Source organism: Xyrauchen texanus, chromosome 13, assembly GCF_025860055.1.
Source record: "Xyrauchen texanus isolate HMW12.3.18 chromosome 13, RBS_HiC_50CHRs, whole genome shotgun sequence".
In the NCBI taxonomy this organism is placed as follows: Eukaryota; Metazoa; Chordata; class Actinopteri; order Cypriniformes; family Catostomidae; genus Xyrauchen; species Xyrauchen texanus.
This window is the reverse complement of record NC_068288.1, coordinates 40,172,331-40,192,104: the sequence shown is the minus strand read 5'-3', so window position 1 is coordinate 40,192,104 and position 19,774 is coordinate 40,172,331. Positions and strand designations below refer to the sequence as shown.

General features: G+C 35.8%; 1 protein-coding gene across 1 annotated transcript; it reads left to right on the top strand.

Annotated features, from left to right (window-relative positions):
• The first annotated feature begins 237 nt into the window (after positions 1-237).
• Positions 238-19,698, top strand: LOC127653796 (rho-related GTP-binding protein RhoA-D-like). The gene is made up of 5 exons (XM_052140561.1): positions 238-401; positions 10,271-10,428; positions 15,838-15,958; positions 18,261-18,391; positions 19,258-19,698. The coding sequence occupies exons 2-5, from the start codon at positions 10,273-10,275 to the stop codon at positions 19,429-19,431; spliced, it is 582 nt and encodes a 193-aa protein (XP_051996521.1). The 5' UTR covers positions 238-401; positions 10,271-10,272; the 3' UTR covers positions 19,432-19,698.
• Positions 19,699-19,774: the final 76 nt, after the last annotated feature.

Genomic DNA, 19,774 nt, shown 5'->3' with positions numbered 1-19,774 from the left:
CGTACTGAAATCACAATCCATACATTAAGAAATGTAAATGCACAGCAGTGACGAAATGCATGGACTTTTCCCACTCATTGCAGCAGGCTAAATAGCACATTAATTAAGGTGGCTGTGGCGTATGACTATCTCTCTCTCCAGCTAACCGAATGATGTCATCTTCATCGGCGGCGACGGTGGGAGGGACCGCAATGATCCTCACCCGCTGAAGCGCCTCCTCAACCAGTCAACATTCAGCAGCGCAGCGGTCTAGTGTAATCCCCATTACAGCGGGCGGGTCCTCTTTTGAGTCAACCCTTGTCTTTAAGCAATAATCCTGGGGAATTTCTCCACATTGCGCCTAAAATTTAAACACACGATCACCTGGACCACAGGGAACCTAAACCGCGCGAGAAAATAAGGTATTTATGTGTATGTACCTTACATGTCATTTGAAATGTCGGACTTGAGGAATGTTGGTAGAAAACAAGTTTTTTTTTTGCAGAGGCGGTGTGGGAAAAGTAGGTGGTGGCTGGTGTACCGCGATCCGCAATAGTTAAAATAACAAGAAAATTGCTAGTTTTTCTTAACGTGTGATTGTTGATTTTTTTTTTTTTTTTTTGTCGTTCGCGATTTGTCAAATCTACTGTTAAAAAAAAGATAAAACAGAAGCAAAACAGTGAGGGTCAACATTTAGAGTGTGAAAGACAGACATAAATACAAATGTTAAATAAGAACAATTGCGAATCGCAACGCTCCGCAGTATTCGATTATGTTTGATACACGTTTAAGGGGCCGTTCACACCGAACACATTCTTGTATTTAAAACACACACACAAAACTAGACGCAACGAATAGATCAGAACGCATGTGTTTCGAGTTTTTAAAAGTTAAAGTTATTTCCGATAGTTTTTGTCACTGCGTCTAAAAAAACGCAGAAATGACACTTAAAAATGCAGCGACACATTGCGCACGATTACAAAGAAAAACGATTGAAAACCCGCGTCGACGAATAATTAACGCGTTTAGTGTGAACGTCCACCTGGGTTTCCCATGTAGTGTTGTGACATAAAATAGTTTTGCAGAAACGCAATGTGAAGTGCACATCCGCTCGGGATTCGATTATTCTTCGATACACTGAATCAATTTGCAGAAGTGAACGTTTGATATACATTTTGAGTCGAGCTCTGTACATGAACAGTTTCCCTTCAGTAGCTTCAGGGCGTTGTAGTCGGCAGAACTTTGCGTTGAAAACTTTCTCCTATACCCAGCCTAGCGACTAACCTGTTGTTCCACCAAATTCAAGATGACACGTCGACTTATCTATACCACTGTCACGCATTTAATACAGCAGTCTGAAATTTTGCCTTCGGCCAAAAGCTGTGTTTCACAGAAGCCAAATGCTTTAAATTGTCGATAAGGCCTGTTCCTTAATCCTAGAGGTGTTGTAGGCCATTTTACACTCAAAACCCTGAATTCAGGTAAACTAGTGGTCTTGGGAGGCATGCAGCCTAGGACTTTTAAACTCATGTTTTCTGTATATTGTTTGATATGTGCAGAAACACTATTTATTGATTCTAAGAACGTGACATGCTTCGATGTAGACACCTTATAATCCTACCTCATGGCAAATAAAATGGCTTGTATGATGGGCCTATAAGGGTAGATGACAACATCGAAATTCAAGGAACAATTGGCCTATAAATGAAAATTCTCTCATAATTTAGTCACCCTCATGCCATTAAAGATGCGTATGACTTTCTTTCTTCTGCTGAATATAAATGTGGTTTTCAGAAATATATCTCCTGCTCTGCTGGTCCATTTAATGCAAGTAAACCGTGGCCAGAGCTTTGAAGCTCAAAAAGGCACATAAAGGTAGTATAAAAGTAATCCATAAGATGCCAGTGTTTAAATCCACGTCTTCAGAAGCGATATAATAGTCGGTGAGAAACATATTATTATTTAAGTCCTTTTTTACTCTGAATGTCCACTTTCACATTCCACTGCTTTTGTTTTTGGGTATTCGCATTCTTCATTCATATAACCACCTACTGGTCAGGGAGGAGAATTTATTGTAAAAAAAAAAAGGACTTAAATATTGATCTGTTTCTCACCCACACCTATCAAATCCCTTCTGGAGACCTGTATTTAACAATGGATTACTTTTATGCTGCCTTTATGTGTTTTTGGATCTTCAAAGTTCTGGCCACCATTCATTTGCATTGAATGGACCAAGAAAGTTGAGATGTTTTTCTAAAACTCTTTGTGTTCAGCAGAAGAAAGAATGTCATACACATCTGAGATGGCATGAGGGTGAGTAAATGATGAGAATTTTAATTTGGGTGAACTATTTTTTTTTAACATCATGACTGGTCACCATTTCTTTTTACCTTTTTTTTTATTATTATTTTTTTTTTTTTTTTTTTTTTTTTTAATCATTTTAGCCTTTTTGCAGTTCACCCATAAATGAAAATTCTGTCGTCATTTACTCATACTCCTGTTGTTTCAAATCCATATGACTAAGACTATTATTGAATTTATTTTATTTTTTTGTCCATACTATGATTGTGGATGGTGACTGAGGCTTAGGTCACCAGGTTTTGGAACTAAAAAAAAAATCATGCTGTGTGACTAATTTTCAGACATACAAATATCCCATGTAGTCTCTCAATTAATATGAGGTCTTAAAGTACACCTATAACAATTATACACAAATCAGAATGTGTTGTTTGGACTGCAGGACAAAGCTTCTGTTCATTGTTTTATTTTTTCTGATAATTCAATGCAGTTTGCATTGCAATAGATATAAGATATGAAGTTGTTGAGACAGTTTAATGCTGCTAAACTATTATCAAAGAATGAATGTTTGAGATTAAGGCTTAAAATATATTAAACATATGCAATGGGTTTTCTTTCATTAAAGGTTTGATGGTGGAACTCCAGTTGCTTTAGTGAAAAACCCTGCCATCTATTGTAGTTAGATGACATGAACCTTTGAAAATTCTCTCATAATTTACTCACCATCATGCGGTCTGTTCTCGCCAAAACCGATTAGATCGCTTCTGAAGACATGGATTGAACCACTAGAGTCAAATCTTTTATGATGCATTATGTCCTTTTTGACGCTTCAATGTTTTGGTCACCATTCACTTGCATTGTAGGGAATCTTTGTTTGTGTTCAGCAGAAGAAAGTCATACTCATCTGGGATGGAATGAGGGTGTGTAAATAATAAATAATGAGAGGATTTAAATTTTTGGGTGGACTATTCACTATCCATTGTAAGTGTCTCACTGTAACCCAGATTATTATTATTTTTAAATAAAAGGAGGGACAAGTTGAAGTAAATTTTTGTGGTGATCAACATTATGCCACAAATGCTGTCGACTGAGCTTAACTTGTATTGAACCCGGAGTGTTTCTATTTGCTTCCTTAACCTGAATTACCTGCTTTTCTCTATTCATGGGCTTTTCTTTTGTCGTTAATTGAAAATACATTTTTTAAAATGACTCATTTTAAAATGTTTTCATTTATACAGTTTTTGAGTCACAACTTCAGTTAAAGTGCTAGTTACAGGAAAACGGACCAGTAGGGAATTCCACTCATGCCAGACGCTGCTGTGTAAGAGAGATATGATGCGCTCAAGGAAGTTTCTTTATCAACTCAGATCTGTTGCATTCTTTTTGTTTTGCTTTCAAATAAAAGTACTCCCGAGCATCAATGGCATCCTTCCAGCTGTTTCTCTTTTCACATCACGGCAAAGATTTCCTAATATCTCTCTACCGACAGGACTGTTTAAATTTCTCATAGCTTTTGCTGCAGTATTATGTAATTTTTTAATAATGAAGCTTCTGACCCCTTTTGTCAGAAATAATGTTTGCATTCTTCATCTGTCTGTCCAATGCATGCAGGCATGACAATGCGTAATTTAATATTTGTTGGAAGGACGTCAAATACGGCAAGTTTAACATGTGTGCGCAACACCACTGTCTTTCAGAGCACCCGCACAATGCAGAAGCCATTTGTGGTCCAAATAACATGTATGGTACAATGGGGCTAAATGCACCTCTTAAGGAAATTTAGCTTTTTTCTGGTCACAGATTGTATCGAGGTTAAACAAATTAATGAATTATTATTGAATATTGATGGAGCAACATCATTTGTGTGAAAATAAATAATAATAGAAGGTTTTTTTAATTAAAATTCAGTTTAAAAAAGGTGTATATGGTAAAAGGCCCCTTGGGGCTTTAAAGTGAAATCGTAGTTACTGGGGCAATAGTTATAGGGCACAATTTGTCAACTAATGCAAATCATTTTGAGACAGCAAGATGAATTGAGTAACAAATTAAGATGATGCTTACTCAAAATAACTACTTCAGAAAAAGTCAACCATTTCCTGTTAACTTCAAATACATTTGCCATTTTATTACATCTGGAGTATTCTATAAACAAACCAAACTCTCTTGTGATTGGATGATTCAATGTGAGCCCACTTTGAACAGTTTTCATAAGAAATCTACTTACCCCACTTCAGAAATACTTTGTGTTTAATAGGGGCCTTTAGCCCCTGTAACAGGCGTGCTTTTTACCCCAAATACTATCCTTTCACTTATTGGAAAGTTATTGCATTTTTTTTTTAAATTTAATGACCTTAAACCGAACTGAAAATGATACAAATGAATACAAAATTAGCATCTTGTCTCAAAAGAAATGGGGTAATTTCAGGGATTTTCATTAGCTACTAAATTTAAATTTAAAGCGTTTATGTGACATTTAAAGGGGTCATGACATGGTTTTTTTTATTGTATTATTATGTTCCCTTAGGTGCAATTATAGTATTAATATATTTTTTTTTTAAGAAAAACTTTTAAAATCTAGTGATTTATGACCTTTTCCCACCCTGTTTCTCATCCTCTGATTCAAACAGTCTGTTTTGGGGGCGTTTTCCATTTAAGACTTCAGTGTTAACGCCCACTGTTATGATTGGCTAACGTCAGTGCCTATGTATCAATTATTGACGCTCCCAGCCAGAACAATATGCAAGTAAACTAAGTAAAAACACTGTGATTATTCATAATGAATGAAATTGCGCTTTAAAAAGTAGTTTAAAGTTTAAAATAGATTACTTACAGTTTGCGTCGTCGTTGTTCCCAGAATTGTCGGCACGGACTTATCTTTGAGCAACAGTTTTCTGACAAAGCCAGCATCATATTGAGATTTGTTCTCAAAACAGTCATCCTTAAAATGTACAGAACAAACGCTTAAGTTAACACTGCCGTGACTGGGTCGATCCGCAAAAAATAAACTGCATCCATTTTTCCCTGACGTCTGGATCTTTCGGCAGCTTATTCAGAGGTTTTGTTTGACCACAGCCAGGAACAGCACATCTGTGTGGCATCGTAATTTTCCTGTGCACAAGTAGTCTCTGTCAGAGCTCGCTGTCCATCGACTGAACACTTGTGAGGCGCACGGCGATACTGAAATGAGCGTAGTTGTCTTGGCGCTTAAAGCGTAGTTATCTTGTGCTGGAGGCGGTCATATGCAAACGCTGTTACGTCACTTCTAACCGACACGTCACTTCTAACCATGAATCCAGAACGAGCTGTATTTTGAGCTTGATTAAATAAATGATTCGTTTAGAATGGGGAGGACGTCTTAAAATATTAAACTTGCAGGACGTTTTAATGATACAAAGACCTCTTATATACCAAAAGATCAAGGCAAATTTGGTTTCTCATGTCATGACCCCTTTAAAAAATTGAATTCCGGCAGAAATCAGAACTTTTAAAGTCTATGAAAATGTACTGAGTCAAGGAGGGTCCAAATACCTAAAGATTTGTTCAAATTGAAGTTATTTAACTTATTTCACGAAAACGATGGACTAAAAACTTTGAGTTGAAAGCCCATAAGCATGGTAGAAATTAAAACTTTGGTTGGCCTCAAAAAATCTAACTTTGTCGATTTGATCTCTGCATAGTATCAACTCGAGTATACAAACTTGACAGATTTGTTTTGTCAGTTTAACAACCATTGTCCCAGTTGCAATACCAACCAGACTTAATCGGCAACAAAATCCCCTCTTTTCTCCGCTTATTTTTCAAAGACTTCCCTGTGCTTCCCCCTCTCTGGTCGTTGAAAATAAAACCCTGCGTTTCCTGTGGGTGGATGGAGCTTTCTATGAGAGGCAAACCTACGCCGAGACGAGGAGAGGGCTCCAAGCACAATCTGATGGAGGCCTGTTGATAAGTGGTCTTGGTGCAGGAGGCCAGACAGTGGAGAAGTGTGTTAATGTGTGTGTTGTCAGATTATCGAGCAAGAATGGATGTGCAGGTGGCGTTTAGAAGTATACGCACAGCTGTGCTTTACAATTGGCACTTATTCATCATGGATGCAGGACAAATCTCTCACCACCCACATACAGATACAGGCAAATACTTCACCTCTCCTTCCAAAGAATTATCACACTGCCAATGGCTCCCATAAGAGGGTATGTTGTGGAAATTGATGTCGGTGAGCAAATGCTTTACAGATCGAGGTGATAGTGGCATTTCCAAAGAACATGTATTAAGATTTTAATAAACTATTTCACCTTTCCCATCAATATGAGAGTCATTTCTGCTTTTCATGTCTTATTGTACTGGATTTATCATAAACCTAGCTATTTTTAAAGATGAAACTTTTGCTGTTTATCACAGTTAAGTGAACAAAGGGGTGAATTTGAAATAATTCACTACTTCAGTTTGAGCAGATGTTTTTTTTTAACATGAGTGAACATAACATTTATATAAGAGATGTGTTCTGCATTCAATACAAGTCAAACTCAATAGACAGCATTTGTGGCATCTTGGTAATTACCACAAAAAAATAATACCTTGTTTATTTATATATATAAAATATTAATTAAAGTGAAGCCCTTACAATGGAAGTGAATGTGGCCAAATTTTAATGCTAAAATACTCACTTTTTCAAAAGTATAGTCACAAAACTATATGCATGTAAACATGATTTTAGTGTGCTAAAATCACTTACTAACCTTTTCTATTTAAAGTTATAGCCAATTTTGCAACTTTGTTACCATGACGATGTAAAGTCAACACAACTTAAAATGAAAAATTAAACAACTTTACAGCTCAAATAATACGCAAGTTTTAAGAAGAATTAATGCAAGTGCTTTTATAAAATTATACGCCTCACATTTCTGTATAAATCCTCCAAAAATTGGCTCCATTCACTTCCATTGTAAGTGCCTCACTGTACACTTTATTATAAATTTTTTTTTTAAAGCATAGGAGGGACGAGTCAAAGTACATTTTGAAAATTATTTTTAGATTTGGTGCTTAACTGTAAACATTTACATTTATTCATTTGGCAGATGCTTTTATCCAAAGCGACTTACAAAAGAGGAAAACATAAGCGAATCATCTTAAGGAGACAGTGGTACGAAAAGTGCCATATTGCAAAGTTTCACTATCATCAGAATAGTATACAAAACAGATTTAAGTGCAACAAGGATTGTAAATATATATATCTTTTTTTTTTTTTTTTTTTTTGTGCCTGGTTAAGTGCTTTTGGAAAAGATGTGTTTTTAGCCGTTTTTTGAAGATAGAGTGAGTCAGCTTCACAGATTGAGTTGGGAAGGTCATTCAACCACCGTGGTATGATGAAACTGAAAGTCCGGGAATAAGATATGTGTTTTATGTAAACAAGCCCATAAAGGGCTCTTATTTTGACATGGCAGAGATTGGCTTCATTACAATGTAATGATATGTAAATAATTACCAAATTAAGCTTTTTATAGCCTATATATTAATCAGATGAAGAATGTTATTTGTGTATATTTCACCAGATGAGGTAATTAATATGGAATTTAAAACTAAATCTGCAATTTAAAAAATATCTGCAACTATCGGCATTGATTTTTGACGATAACCAATAACCAATTAGTGCCAAAAAGCAACTATCGACACTGATTAATCAGTAAAACTGATATATAGGTCTACCTATATATTATATATACTGCCATTCAAGACTTTTGAAACACTTGACTGAAATGTTTCTCATGATCTTAAAAATCTTTTGATCTGAAGGTGAATGCTTAAATGTTTGAAATTAGTTTTGACGAAAAATATAATTGTGCCACCATATTAATTTGTTTAATTATAAAACTAAAATGTAATTTAAAAAAAGTTTTTGAAATTGATGACTTGGACCAAATAATAAAGAAAAGCAGCCAATAAGTGCCCAACATAGATAGACTCGTTCAGTGCTGTTTAAAAAGCATCCCAGGGTGAAACCTCAAGAAGTTGGTTGAGAAAATGTCGAGTGTCTGCAATTTCTAGGCAAAGGGTGACCACTTTGAAGATGCTTTGAAGAAGTTTTTATTTATTTTGTATTTTGTTTAGTCACAACATAATTCCCATAGTTCCATTTATGTTATTCTATAGTTTTGATGACTTTACTATTATTCTAAAATGTGAAGGAAAAAAACATAATGAAGAATGAATAAGTGTTTCAAAACTTTTTGACCATTAGTATGTATATGAGAGAGAGAGAGAGAGAGAGAGAGAGAGACCTATACCTATATATCACTTTTACTAAAATATTATTGGATATAACTTAAAACCGAAGTTAAGCAAGTAATTTTATTACACAAATTATTTTAATGTATATGGATGGACTGTCCCCATTCACTTCTATTGTAAGTGCCTTACTCAATGTAACTGCAATTTTTACTTTTCTTTTTAATAAACGAGGGATGCGTCAAAATTATTTTTTTTGGCAATCAACATTATGCCATCAATTCTGTCTACTGAGCTTAACTTCTATTGAACCTGGAACATTTCTTGAAAAACAATATTCCAGGTATTTCAGCACGTTCAAATAGAGTTTCATTAGCGAAGGCCAAAGACTGGTTAATTGAAGTTTCTACATTAATTTGTTTCTTCATGCAATTTGACTGTACAAACTTGTTAATAATTAATTAGCTGTTGCAAGTATGACAGATGTGTTTGGGTTTAGAATCCTTGCCTGCATTGTTGTGTGATTTGAAGCCCATGATGATTTTGTCCTCAAGGGAAGTTTCATATCGTTTTGCATTAGACAGATGTTCATATCATGTGTGCGTTTCAAGTCTGTTGTTCTTTTATGGAGGACATCAAATGGCTGAATGAAGTGATAATATTGGTCCAAGAAAGTATGAATTTTGTAATGTCCTAGTCGCAAAGCAGAGAGCAAATAAATCAAATCCACCTGATCAAAGCCAAATTAGAATAAAAGGGTTAAAGTACTTGTGCATTTAACACAATCTGTCATTTAAAATGGCCACTACAGGAATTAGTTTTGTATTGGATAATAAATTGGAAACCATGCCATAAAAATAAATGAAAAAAGGTTGTTCAAAGGCTGCTGTTATAGCTACACTAATCACCCGTCAGCTGACGTAGTTATGGATTTAGGCTCTCACGAACAGCAGTAATTATTGCGCATGAAATCATGCATGCAGTTTACAAGGGTTTGGACTCCTCTAGTTTCAGTTATATTGATTTTCCTTTTCTTTCAATCAGAATTAATATCTCTATTGTTGCATTTTGCATTAAAGCATGTCAAGGTCCTCAGTTTTGTTTGTGCCAAATGCTGTCTACAGAAACCTGAATGTTTCAGCGGAGAAGATTATCACTGAATAATGATTAAAAAAATGACAATCGCGCATACGAAGCTATCATATGGCTTCAGAAGACTTGGAATATAGTGCACAAGTTGCAATGGACTATTTTTATGTTGTTTTATATTCCTTTTAGAAGCTTGATAGCCATAGCCACTATAAACTGTTGGAATGCTTTCACACTAGCACATTTGGTGCACACCTGAGTTCGAATGACGTCAAAGTGTGCACACGAAACCGCTTGAAAAGGTGGTCTGGCTGGGTTACGGTTTATGTGAACTCGTAACAGTGCGGTTCGCTGCTAATATGAACACTATCGTAACAAATCGCAAAAGTGAACCGCTATTGATGATGTATAATTAACATCTTTGCAGGCTCCCAATTGCAATTATTATGGTTTAATGAATTTCTCATACCAGCTTGTCCAAATAAATCCCCTTCAGAGAGCAGCTCACATTCTTCACATTCGTAAAGATCTACGCACACACATAGCATACAGGTTTGAAGCAATATGAGGTTGAGTAAAAAAATGGCAGAATTTTCATTTTGCATTAAAGAAGTGCAATTTTATGAGGGATTCTATTTAAATGAAGTCATTTCAAAACATGCTGAAGCTTGTTTTTTTTGTCCAGGCATGGCAGCCATACGGAAAAAGCTGGTGATCGTGGGTGATGGAGCCTGTGGGAAGACCTGTCTACTTATAGTGTTCAGCAAAGACCAGTTTCCAGAAGTCTATGTGCCCACTGTGTTTGAGAACTACATTGCAGACATTGAAGTAGACGGCAAACAGGTTGGTATTGATTCTTGTTCCTTTACTGAAACCTGTGTTTATACAGCTCGTCTTAACAAATTTAGTTTTCCCTATTTCCAGATCTTGAGGTTTGGATTAGTTTAGAATTTCTGTCTGATTGTGAAACCCAAAGCTGATTACTGATAGCTGTGTCAGTGACCCAGAACGCATATGTTTTTTATTTGTCTTTCCTTCTCCCTTTCTTTCTTTTTTTTGGATGGACCCATCAGTTTTGCCGTCAAATACAACTAAATTCCGACACCCGTTGTTGATGTTATTTTGAGTCCAACACCGTATATATGCAGTGGGTTCAAAAAGTCCACATTGAAAATCTGAGATTCAAAATGTATTTTAAACCTGAAAATATAGTTGTAGCATTGTAGCACTATGTCTTACTCAATTAAATGCAAGCAAATATGTGACATTAAACACATTTATATGCACTATTTTTACAATTTTACTTGCACTGTTTTAATTGGCTTAGGGTTGGGTCATAAATGGTTTAAGCAAAAAAAATTTTTTGCACATTACCTCGATTTTCCGTTGCATTCTGTGTTTTTGCCAGCACGTCTAGTATGTTGTGTGCATGCATCTTTACGTTTTATACATCAAAAGCACAGAATAACCCGATGATTTCAAATCTCATGTAAACGTGGTTTTCTTGCATTGTCGAATTTCTTGAATAAGCTGTTTTTGCAAGTTATTAGCAAATCGGTGAGCATGAAAACGCACTCTATGGACATACCAATTTTCACAATTAAACTTACATTTACATTTATGCATTTGGCAGACGCTTTTATCCAAAGCGACTTACAGTGCAATTATTACAGGGACAATCCCCCCGGAGCAACCTGGAGTTAAATGCCTTGCTCAAGGGCACAATGGTGGTGGCCGTGGGGTTCGAACCAGCGACCTTCTGATTAACAGCCCTGTGCTTTAGCCACTACGCCACCATCACTCCGTACTTTTTGCACTTAAGTTGTTATGCCGGACGTATCATTTGTAATGGAAAAAACTATTAAATGAGAAAAATGCCAAATAAAATCATTGTCACTTTTTAACTGTACTGGATATCAACAACATGAAGTGATTTTCTACAAAAAACCTTTTCCAAATATTTCTTTAACAATCATTGAGTCACACCAGTCAGCGAAAAATAAGTCATTGTTTTGGAATGAGGGGTTTTAAAAGGGTTATTTCAATCTGTCTGATAGATAGATAGCCCATAGTGCTGATGTTTTGCAGCACTGACCACTATGAAATCTAAAGGGAACTTGGCAAAACAGGAAATGGCTGTTCTTTCTGGTTTCCTGACTGGACTCAAGATATGCCCGTCCCCACGTTTGACCGGCCAACTCCTATAACATGATTAAACAGACCACTTCGTTTCCTGTGATGGAAGAGGGGTGCTTGGGGAAGGAGGGCTCCGTTTATGTCTCCTCCAAAGGAAATGTTGGAGTTAAGGACCAGAAGAGGATGGCTTACCAAGTTCTCGTTGGTGTTTTTCTTCTTATAGCATAACATATTATTACTTTGAATGCTTGAGAAATGCATTGATGCTTCCCATTGGAGGTTGAGCATAAATCTTTCTGCCCTTTGGGAACATTCTGTTCTTTTTATCACACTGTGGATAGAAGTTTGATTTTAAAGTAAACATGAAATCAAAATGAATCTCTTCTCATTTTTTATATGAATTTTTGCTCTGTGCACAATACATCAGTTAATTAGCTTTTTTCATTAGTGACCCAAGAAATAAAGCAGAATTTTACATATTACTCTTTACACTAGGGGTATGCAGTGAAGCCATTATCTGTATCTAAATCTGTTCCTATTGCAAAATGAACTGTATCTACAGTATATTCGGATAGAACCGAATGTGGGTGGAGCTTAAACTGGAAGTACATTAAAGCTAAATGAAACTGCCATTTTAAAGTGGTACTCTTATAACATTTGTAGTTTCTATAAAATATGCCTTGTATATGCCTATTCATAATGCTGTTATTATTTAATTATATTATTATTTCTTTTTTCTTTTCTTACCAGATGAAGCTGAATATGTAGGCAACATTAACTCACTGTAGTTTATCCTCATATTACTATCACAAATATCTGCTGAAACAAAAATATATTTTATATCTGTGCATGTATAACAACGTTATTCTTGCAGCATGATGTGTCAAGCAATTTTTAAATGTCAAGCACACGTGTTGCAGCAAATATTAAATACAAATAAAAACATTAAAAGGATGAAAATAAATCAATATAGCCTAAAAACAGGTGAAAGTCCCATAAGATTTGAAATACTCAACATAATGTGGTGGATGCCATTTCTTTTTATATTACATGTGTAGAAGTAATGAAATGCAATAGAATAAATGGTAAGAGTGAGCCACTCTAGTTTTCCCAGAAGAGAATAGCGGGAAAATAGTAGTAATAATAATAATAATAATAATAATAATAATGTTCAATTTATATAGCGCCCTTCCAGAACTCAAGGACACTTAACATTCTCAAATTTAGGGGCTTTTTTTTTTTTTTTTTTTTAAATAAGCTCAGTTGTTTTACAAATGAATACATGGGAATCATTTAGTGTGAATACACTACATTTACATTTCAAGAAGAGGAAAACGTATATAATACAGTTTCTTAGTTAATGTTACTGTGCAAGCTCCAGAGGCGCACAATAAACAAAGTCGAGACCGCGGCCGTCCTATTTGAAATCACACCGTGCGCATTTTTATTCGTAAGTTTTACACTTTAGTAAATTTGGCTTCACAGACTTATAAATTAGTTGTAATTTTGAATACGTTTACGGTATTTAAAATGTTTCTGTATACTTGTGCTTCTTGGATAATCAGTCAAACGAATATTTTTTCTATTATCTGGATGAATCCGTTATCTGTTTTGAAGTCATTATTCATGCCTTTCCTAATACAGTATTCAGCTTTGGGCACGTCCCTACTTTTACACACTTTCTCATTACACAATATTTTGGTCTCTTTCTAGGTCAATAACGAAATATACATTGGGCTAATTTGTGATAGTGTCCAATAACCATGTTAAATCTTTTTTTTTTTTTACAAAAGGTCAGATTTGCTTGCTTCCATTAGCTTCAAATCGTGCTCAATATCCACACCAATTTAAGTGCATTAAAATATTTAGAAATTCATGTAAATATTTGAACCTTTTACATTTTCTCTAGTATTCTAGTAAACTTTTGCAGTCCATTGTACTGTGTATCAGAAGAAAAACAGGTTACAAATACAACTTTGAAATCACTGTCTTTTTTATTTCTACTTGTTCAATGACAGGCGTCTCCTAATTTAACACACACTGACATACGGGAAGAATTGAGAGTTAACAAGTCACTCGTGTCTTGTTGATGAGATATTGCCGACGGTTTGCCCAAAATATGTTTTTGTGTCACGTGCATCTGTTATGAATAACAATGAGTATACCAAGCATCATGAGCTTACTTATTCCACACTGAACAGATCATGAGGACAATTGGTGTCCTCTCATTTTTCTCAGTGGCAGCAGCACTAATGTTAGTGAGTTGAGGACAGACTGTAGTGTAATGCTGGGGATCAGGCTCAGAGTATGACTCTGCTGCATTGCTAAGCTTCAGTCCACAGGAGAGCAGAAGGGGTGTGCTTTGATTCCCTCTAATCACCAGTTTACCTAATTCAATTCATTAGGCTTGTGATTGGATAAGCCAAGCCTTGTTGTTGCCCAGTAGAGATTAAGAGGAGGTAAGAGAGACACATGCAAAGGATTGAAACCATAATGTTAATTTGCCTTTTAGAAATGGAAATCATGATATTTCGTGACCATAACAGGCGACTTTACTTTACTACAAAATATTGACCATCATATCCGTTATCGGTAGTATCATAAATGTAATTACAGATTTGAATAGGGATGCTTCAAATTTCTATTTTAAAGCATCCATACTCTAGAGATGCATATGCCTTTAGTAAAATACAGTGATAGACCAATTATTATTTATTAATTATTATTAGCCATTTTAACATTATCGGCCGATAATTGTGCCCGATTGTCCGGCAATTATTATTAAAAAGATATTTGGCCATTTTGACATCAAGACGAAGCGACTGTTGTGAAAACTGATATTCAAACGTAAACCATCTTTTATTCATATTAAAAGATAAATGAGATTTAATGGATAAATCTGATCTATAATTAGTTAATATATGGGGATTTTCTGTCTAAAAACCTGGGCTTGGGTTTTGGCAGGAGCTACACACATACTTCATGTTTACAATTAGCCGTTCTTAAGTGACATCTGTTTATATTAGGAATGTTTAACACTATATATATATTTTTTTCGCCTCTTTACATGTATTAAAATGTTAATAAATATATATATATATACATGTATATATATACATATATATATATATATATGTGTGTATATGTATATATATACACTGTGTGTGTGTGTGCACGTGTGTACATATACACTGGTGGCCAAAACAGATTTTACTGTTTCGGAAAGGTATTGATACTTTAATTTACCAAAGTGGCATTCAGCTGATCACAAAGTATAGTCAGGACATTACTGATGTTAAAAACAGCACCATCACTATTTGAAAACTTGTTTTTGGTCAAATCTAGACCGGACAAATTTCCAGCAGCCATCACTCCAACACTTTATCCTTGAGTAATCATTCTAAATTGCTATATTAGGTAAAAAATGGCAAAACAAAACAAGAATAAGAATCCTTTAGATACTTGTCAGTCAATCATTGTTTTGAGGAATGAAGGTTATACAATGCAGATTTCATACAAAGCTGTACACCGCAGTCTTCAAAGACAAAGGACAACTGGCTCCAACAAGGACAGAAAGATGTGTGAGGCCAGATGTACAACTAAACAAGAGGATAAGTACATCAGAGTCTCTAGTTTGAGAAATAGATAGCCTCACATGTCCTCCGCTGACAGCTTCATTGAATTCTACCTGCTCAACACCTGTTTAATGTACAACAGTAAAGAGAAGACTCAGTGGTGCGGCCTTATGGGAAGAATTGCAAAGAAAAAGCCACTTTTAATACAGAAAAACTAAAATAAATGGTTAGAGAGGGCAAAGAAACACAGACATTGGACAACCGATAATTGGAAAAGTGTTTGAATGATCACTCAAAAAGGTTAATGAAAGTCCATGTGTGGAATTTTATAAAAAAAAATATAAAATTAGAGAAAAATTATAATATGCACAAAATAATGTTAAAGGACTAAAATGTTGTTTGTTTTTTTAGCTATTTTGCCCTAATTGTGAATAAACAATCAGATATTCTGGTGTGCTATACCAGTCATGGAAGGATTTGACTAGTTCACTTGGCTGTCTTTGCTGAAGTTTTACTCATTCTGTCCAATTTTCATCAACAGGTGGAGCTGGCATTGTGGGACACAGCTGGACAGGAGGACTATGACCGTCTGAGACCTCTGTCCTACCCAGACACGGACGTCATCCTCATGTGCTTCTCCATAGACAGTCCAGACAGTTTAGGTAATCACATTTTACAAATACCCCAGAATGTATGGCCTAGCTACTTCTCTCCTATTTGTTTGATTTTGAACGATTCTAATCTGGGTCAAGGCCAAAGAGAATAAGGATGGAGAAGGTTGAATAACCATTGAGTCATCAATGCATACAGGAAGTTCCTGTGTTTTTTTGAGAACTGAGGTGAATCATGATAACTCTTTTGTCCATGACATCACTGCCATTTATCTCTTCGAGCTTCCTTAAGGAACATCCTGGTTCTTTCTCCTTACAATGTGTGACAGGAAATTTGACCACATTGAGTCTCACTAGCACGTAGATAAGTTAATCGGAAACTGTTCCGAGATTGTTATTCCGATCCTCATGATTCCGCAAAGTTCATTACTTGAATGTTGTGTAAAAAAATTAGCAGTCATGTAATGTAATTAACAATGCATTCCCTCAAGAGTTTTCCAAGTGAGTGTTGGTGTGAAACAACCACAAATTTCCTAAGCCTCTAAACACATACTTCAGTTATATTGTGTATGACTTACTCTGGAATAATAGGATTTGAGTTTTGAGTTGTTGGGATAAATCCCTTATTTCTCTCATAAAGCCTTTCCTTTGGGTCACAATCACATTATAAAACGTAGTTCTATAATCTAAGAGACCAGACCATAATTATGACATTTTTTTGCGTGCGTGTGCGAGTGATTGGGACACAGTGTAAAGCGCTTTGGTAACCGCTAAGGTTAAAAAAGGCGCTATATAAGTGCAGACCATTTACCATTTTTACACTTTTTATAATTTTGCAAAATGACTTTATTGGAAATGATGCAGAATGATGATTTTTCTTTGTTTTCTTCAAACATCACACGTATTTAAACTCAAGTATGCTCTTACTGACACTTCTGTTGACTTATGATTAACAAGTATGATTGCACTTTATTTTACAGTATGTGTACTTTAAGTATACTTACGGTGCGTACACATATGACGCGTAGTGAGCGTTTCGCACGGCGGATTACATACAATGCAATGCAAAGATGCAAATAGATGTGAATTCGCACCGGGCGGCGCGAATGACGTGACTCGAACATGCAAAATCCCTTCATTCGCGTATTCTCATGATTCGTTGTCGAGAGAGCCTATCAGCATTGAGATTGTCCAGATGTCACTGACGTAGTTGCAGAAGAAATCTGGAAAAATGGATGCAAGAATTGTTTTAGCGGTGTGTGGGTACCTGGAATTGTATGACACAACGTCATACATGTACAGAGACTGGACAAAAAAAGGAACGAGGAAGTTGGACTACCTGGTAAATTCTGAAAATATGCGCGTCTACTTGATTTCAGCTATTGGTTGAACTTAAATATGACCCAAGTCGTAGAAGCCCCTCCTAATGTCCTTTTCCGAAAGAGAAGGGGGAATACACGCGGTTTTGCGTTACTCGCGAGTTTAAACAGAAATGTATAATCCAGCGGTCAAACTCGCGCAAGGCCAAAATGTTCTTTTGCGTTGTATGTGAACGCACCATTAGTGTACTTGCCCAAGAAAGTACTGTGTAATATAAGGGAACTACATGTACTTAATATGGGTTAAGCAGGTTATGGTTGGGTTTTAACTTTGATAAAAATAATTTCCTCAAAATAAATATCTAAATGATTTATCATAGTTATAATTAAAACATTTAAAAAAAAAAATTATAATTTAATATTGAAAGGAAACAATGCGGGTTCCGTCCTGGCCGTGGAACGACGGACCAGATCTTTACTCTCGCAAGGATCCTGGAGGGGGCCTGGGAGTATGCCCATCTGGTCTACATGTGTTTTGTGGATCTGGAGAAGGCGTATGACCGGGTCCCCCAGGAGATAATGTGGGGGAAGGGGGGAGGTCCCTTCTTAGGATAATCCAATCCCTGTACGTAAATGAATGAAAAAGTTTCCAATTCTGTTTAAATAAGACCTTTGCTGAAATATATGATGGTTTTTAAATTATAAGATAAAATTTTTGGTCACTTCATAGTTCCAATACTTTCCATTCTTCTTCACAGTTTTGATGACTTTACTATTATTCTAAAATGTAGAAGTATTGAGGATGAATAGGAATGTCCAAACTGACTGGTAGTGTGTATGCATATATACTGTTTATATATATATATTAGCATTAGTACATTTAAATACAAAATAAAGTGCTGTAATATATAATTTTTTTGTTATTATAGTCTACACAGCACTCTTTTGGTTTTTGATAATCCCTAATAAAGATTTAAATCTGTTTTCAATGGTTGACCTATATCAAGTTTGAGTGTGTTTGTGTAATCTCACAGAGAATATTCCTGAGAAATGGACACCTGAGGTGAAGCACTTCTGCCCAAACGTTCCCATAATTCTGGTTGGAAATAAGAAAGATCTGAGAAATGACGAGCACACACGGAGGGAGCTGACCAAGATGAAGCAGGTGGGGAAGCTCGGTCACAATGGGGAGTCCCATTAAAAAACGCTTACTAGCTGCCATTACTGTCACTCTTGAAGGCCTGGTCATTATCATTTATCAAACACATCAGTCCAACCCTAATAACCGATGACTGATGCTATCCTTTCCTCACACCCCAAATGATGCATCAGCAATAGTGGGGTTCTTTTGACATCTGGGCAGATGGTCTCGGAAAAATAAGTCAATTTAGTAAGCAGCATTGACATAATATATCATGCGTAGGCCTGCACAGAATTGATGCTGGCAGAATTCTGCAGAAAGCTCAGCAGATTTTCAAAAACTTCTTTTTTTAAACATTAAAAATGTTGGCTAATCTGATCTCAGCTATCAACAGCAATACTCTCCGCATGAACACATTTGACCTCATTTAATGTCAACATGCAATTTTGAAATTGCAGATCATGCGTTTAAGTATAATAACAATAGATTGATCTTGACCTCCATTCGTGTATGAAAAAGAAGAGAAAGGCCCCTAAATAAAAAGTGTGTGTGTGTGTGTGTGTTTATTCTGACTTATAAAACATGTACCTTAAGCTTGAATTGCTCCGATGGTTGGAATATTCCTTATGAATTCATTTGTTTACAAATTTTAATCGTTTGACAGCCCTAAAAAATACAAACACATAGAATTATAGCATTTAATCAACAGCCATAATAAATGTATAAATTCACTAATAAACGTGTCGCATTATGGAAGTCAAATGGTTCCTAAATGGCATTTCGTGTTGACTTAATTTCATTGCACAGAATTTCCCACATGATTTCAAGTAAACATGAATTTGGTTTTGCATCATGTTGTGTATGAATTGTATTTGGTATTTTGCTTACAGGAACCGGTTAAACCAGAGGAGGGCAGGGACATGGCAAACCGTATTAGCGCCTTTGGCTACTTGGAATGCTCTGCTAAGACTAAGGATGGAGTAAGGGAGGTATTTGAAATGGCCACTAGAGCGGCACTGCAAGTCCGCAAGAGAAAGAAGAGGAGCGGCTGCCTACTGTTGTGAAAGAATTTTCCGGCCTTTCTCAGAATGACCCGGAATTTTCTGTTACAACTTTCAACTGACAAGGAAATACCAAACTCTGCAAGATCTTTGACCAAACAGCATAAATACACTGTACTGTATGTCACATTTCATGCAAACCAACCAACAGGTGTGAAATGTAAAGAAAGTTCATAAAATATGCATTGAAAGAATATGGGCTGGGCGGAAAGCCAGGTTACATAAATAAATGGCATGCCTTGAATTAGTTTTCCCCTATGGCACAATTTTCTCCGCATACAATATGGTTTATTCTCCAGCTTGTCCTGTAAATATGAGATCAACAATAATTGTATTTTTGCACATC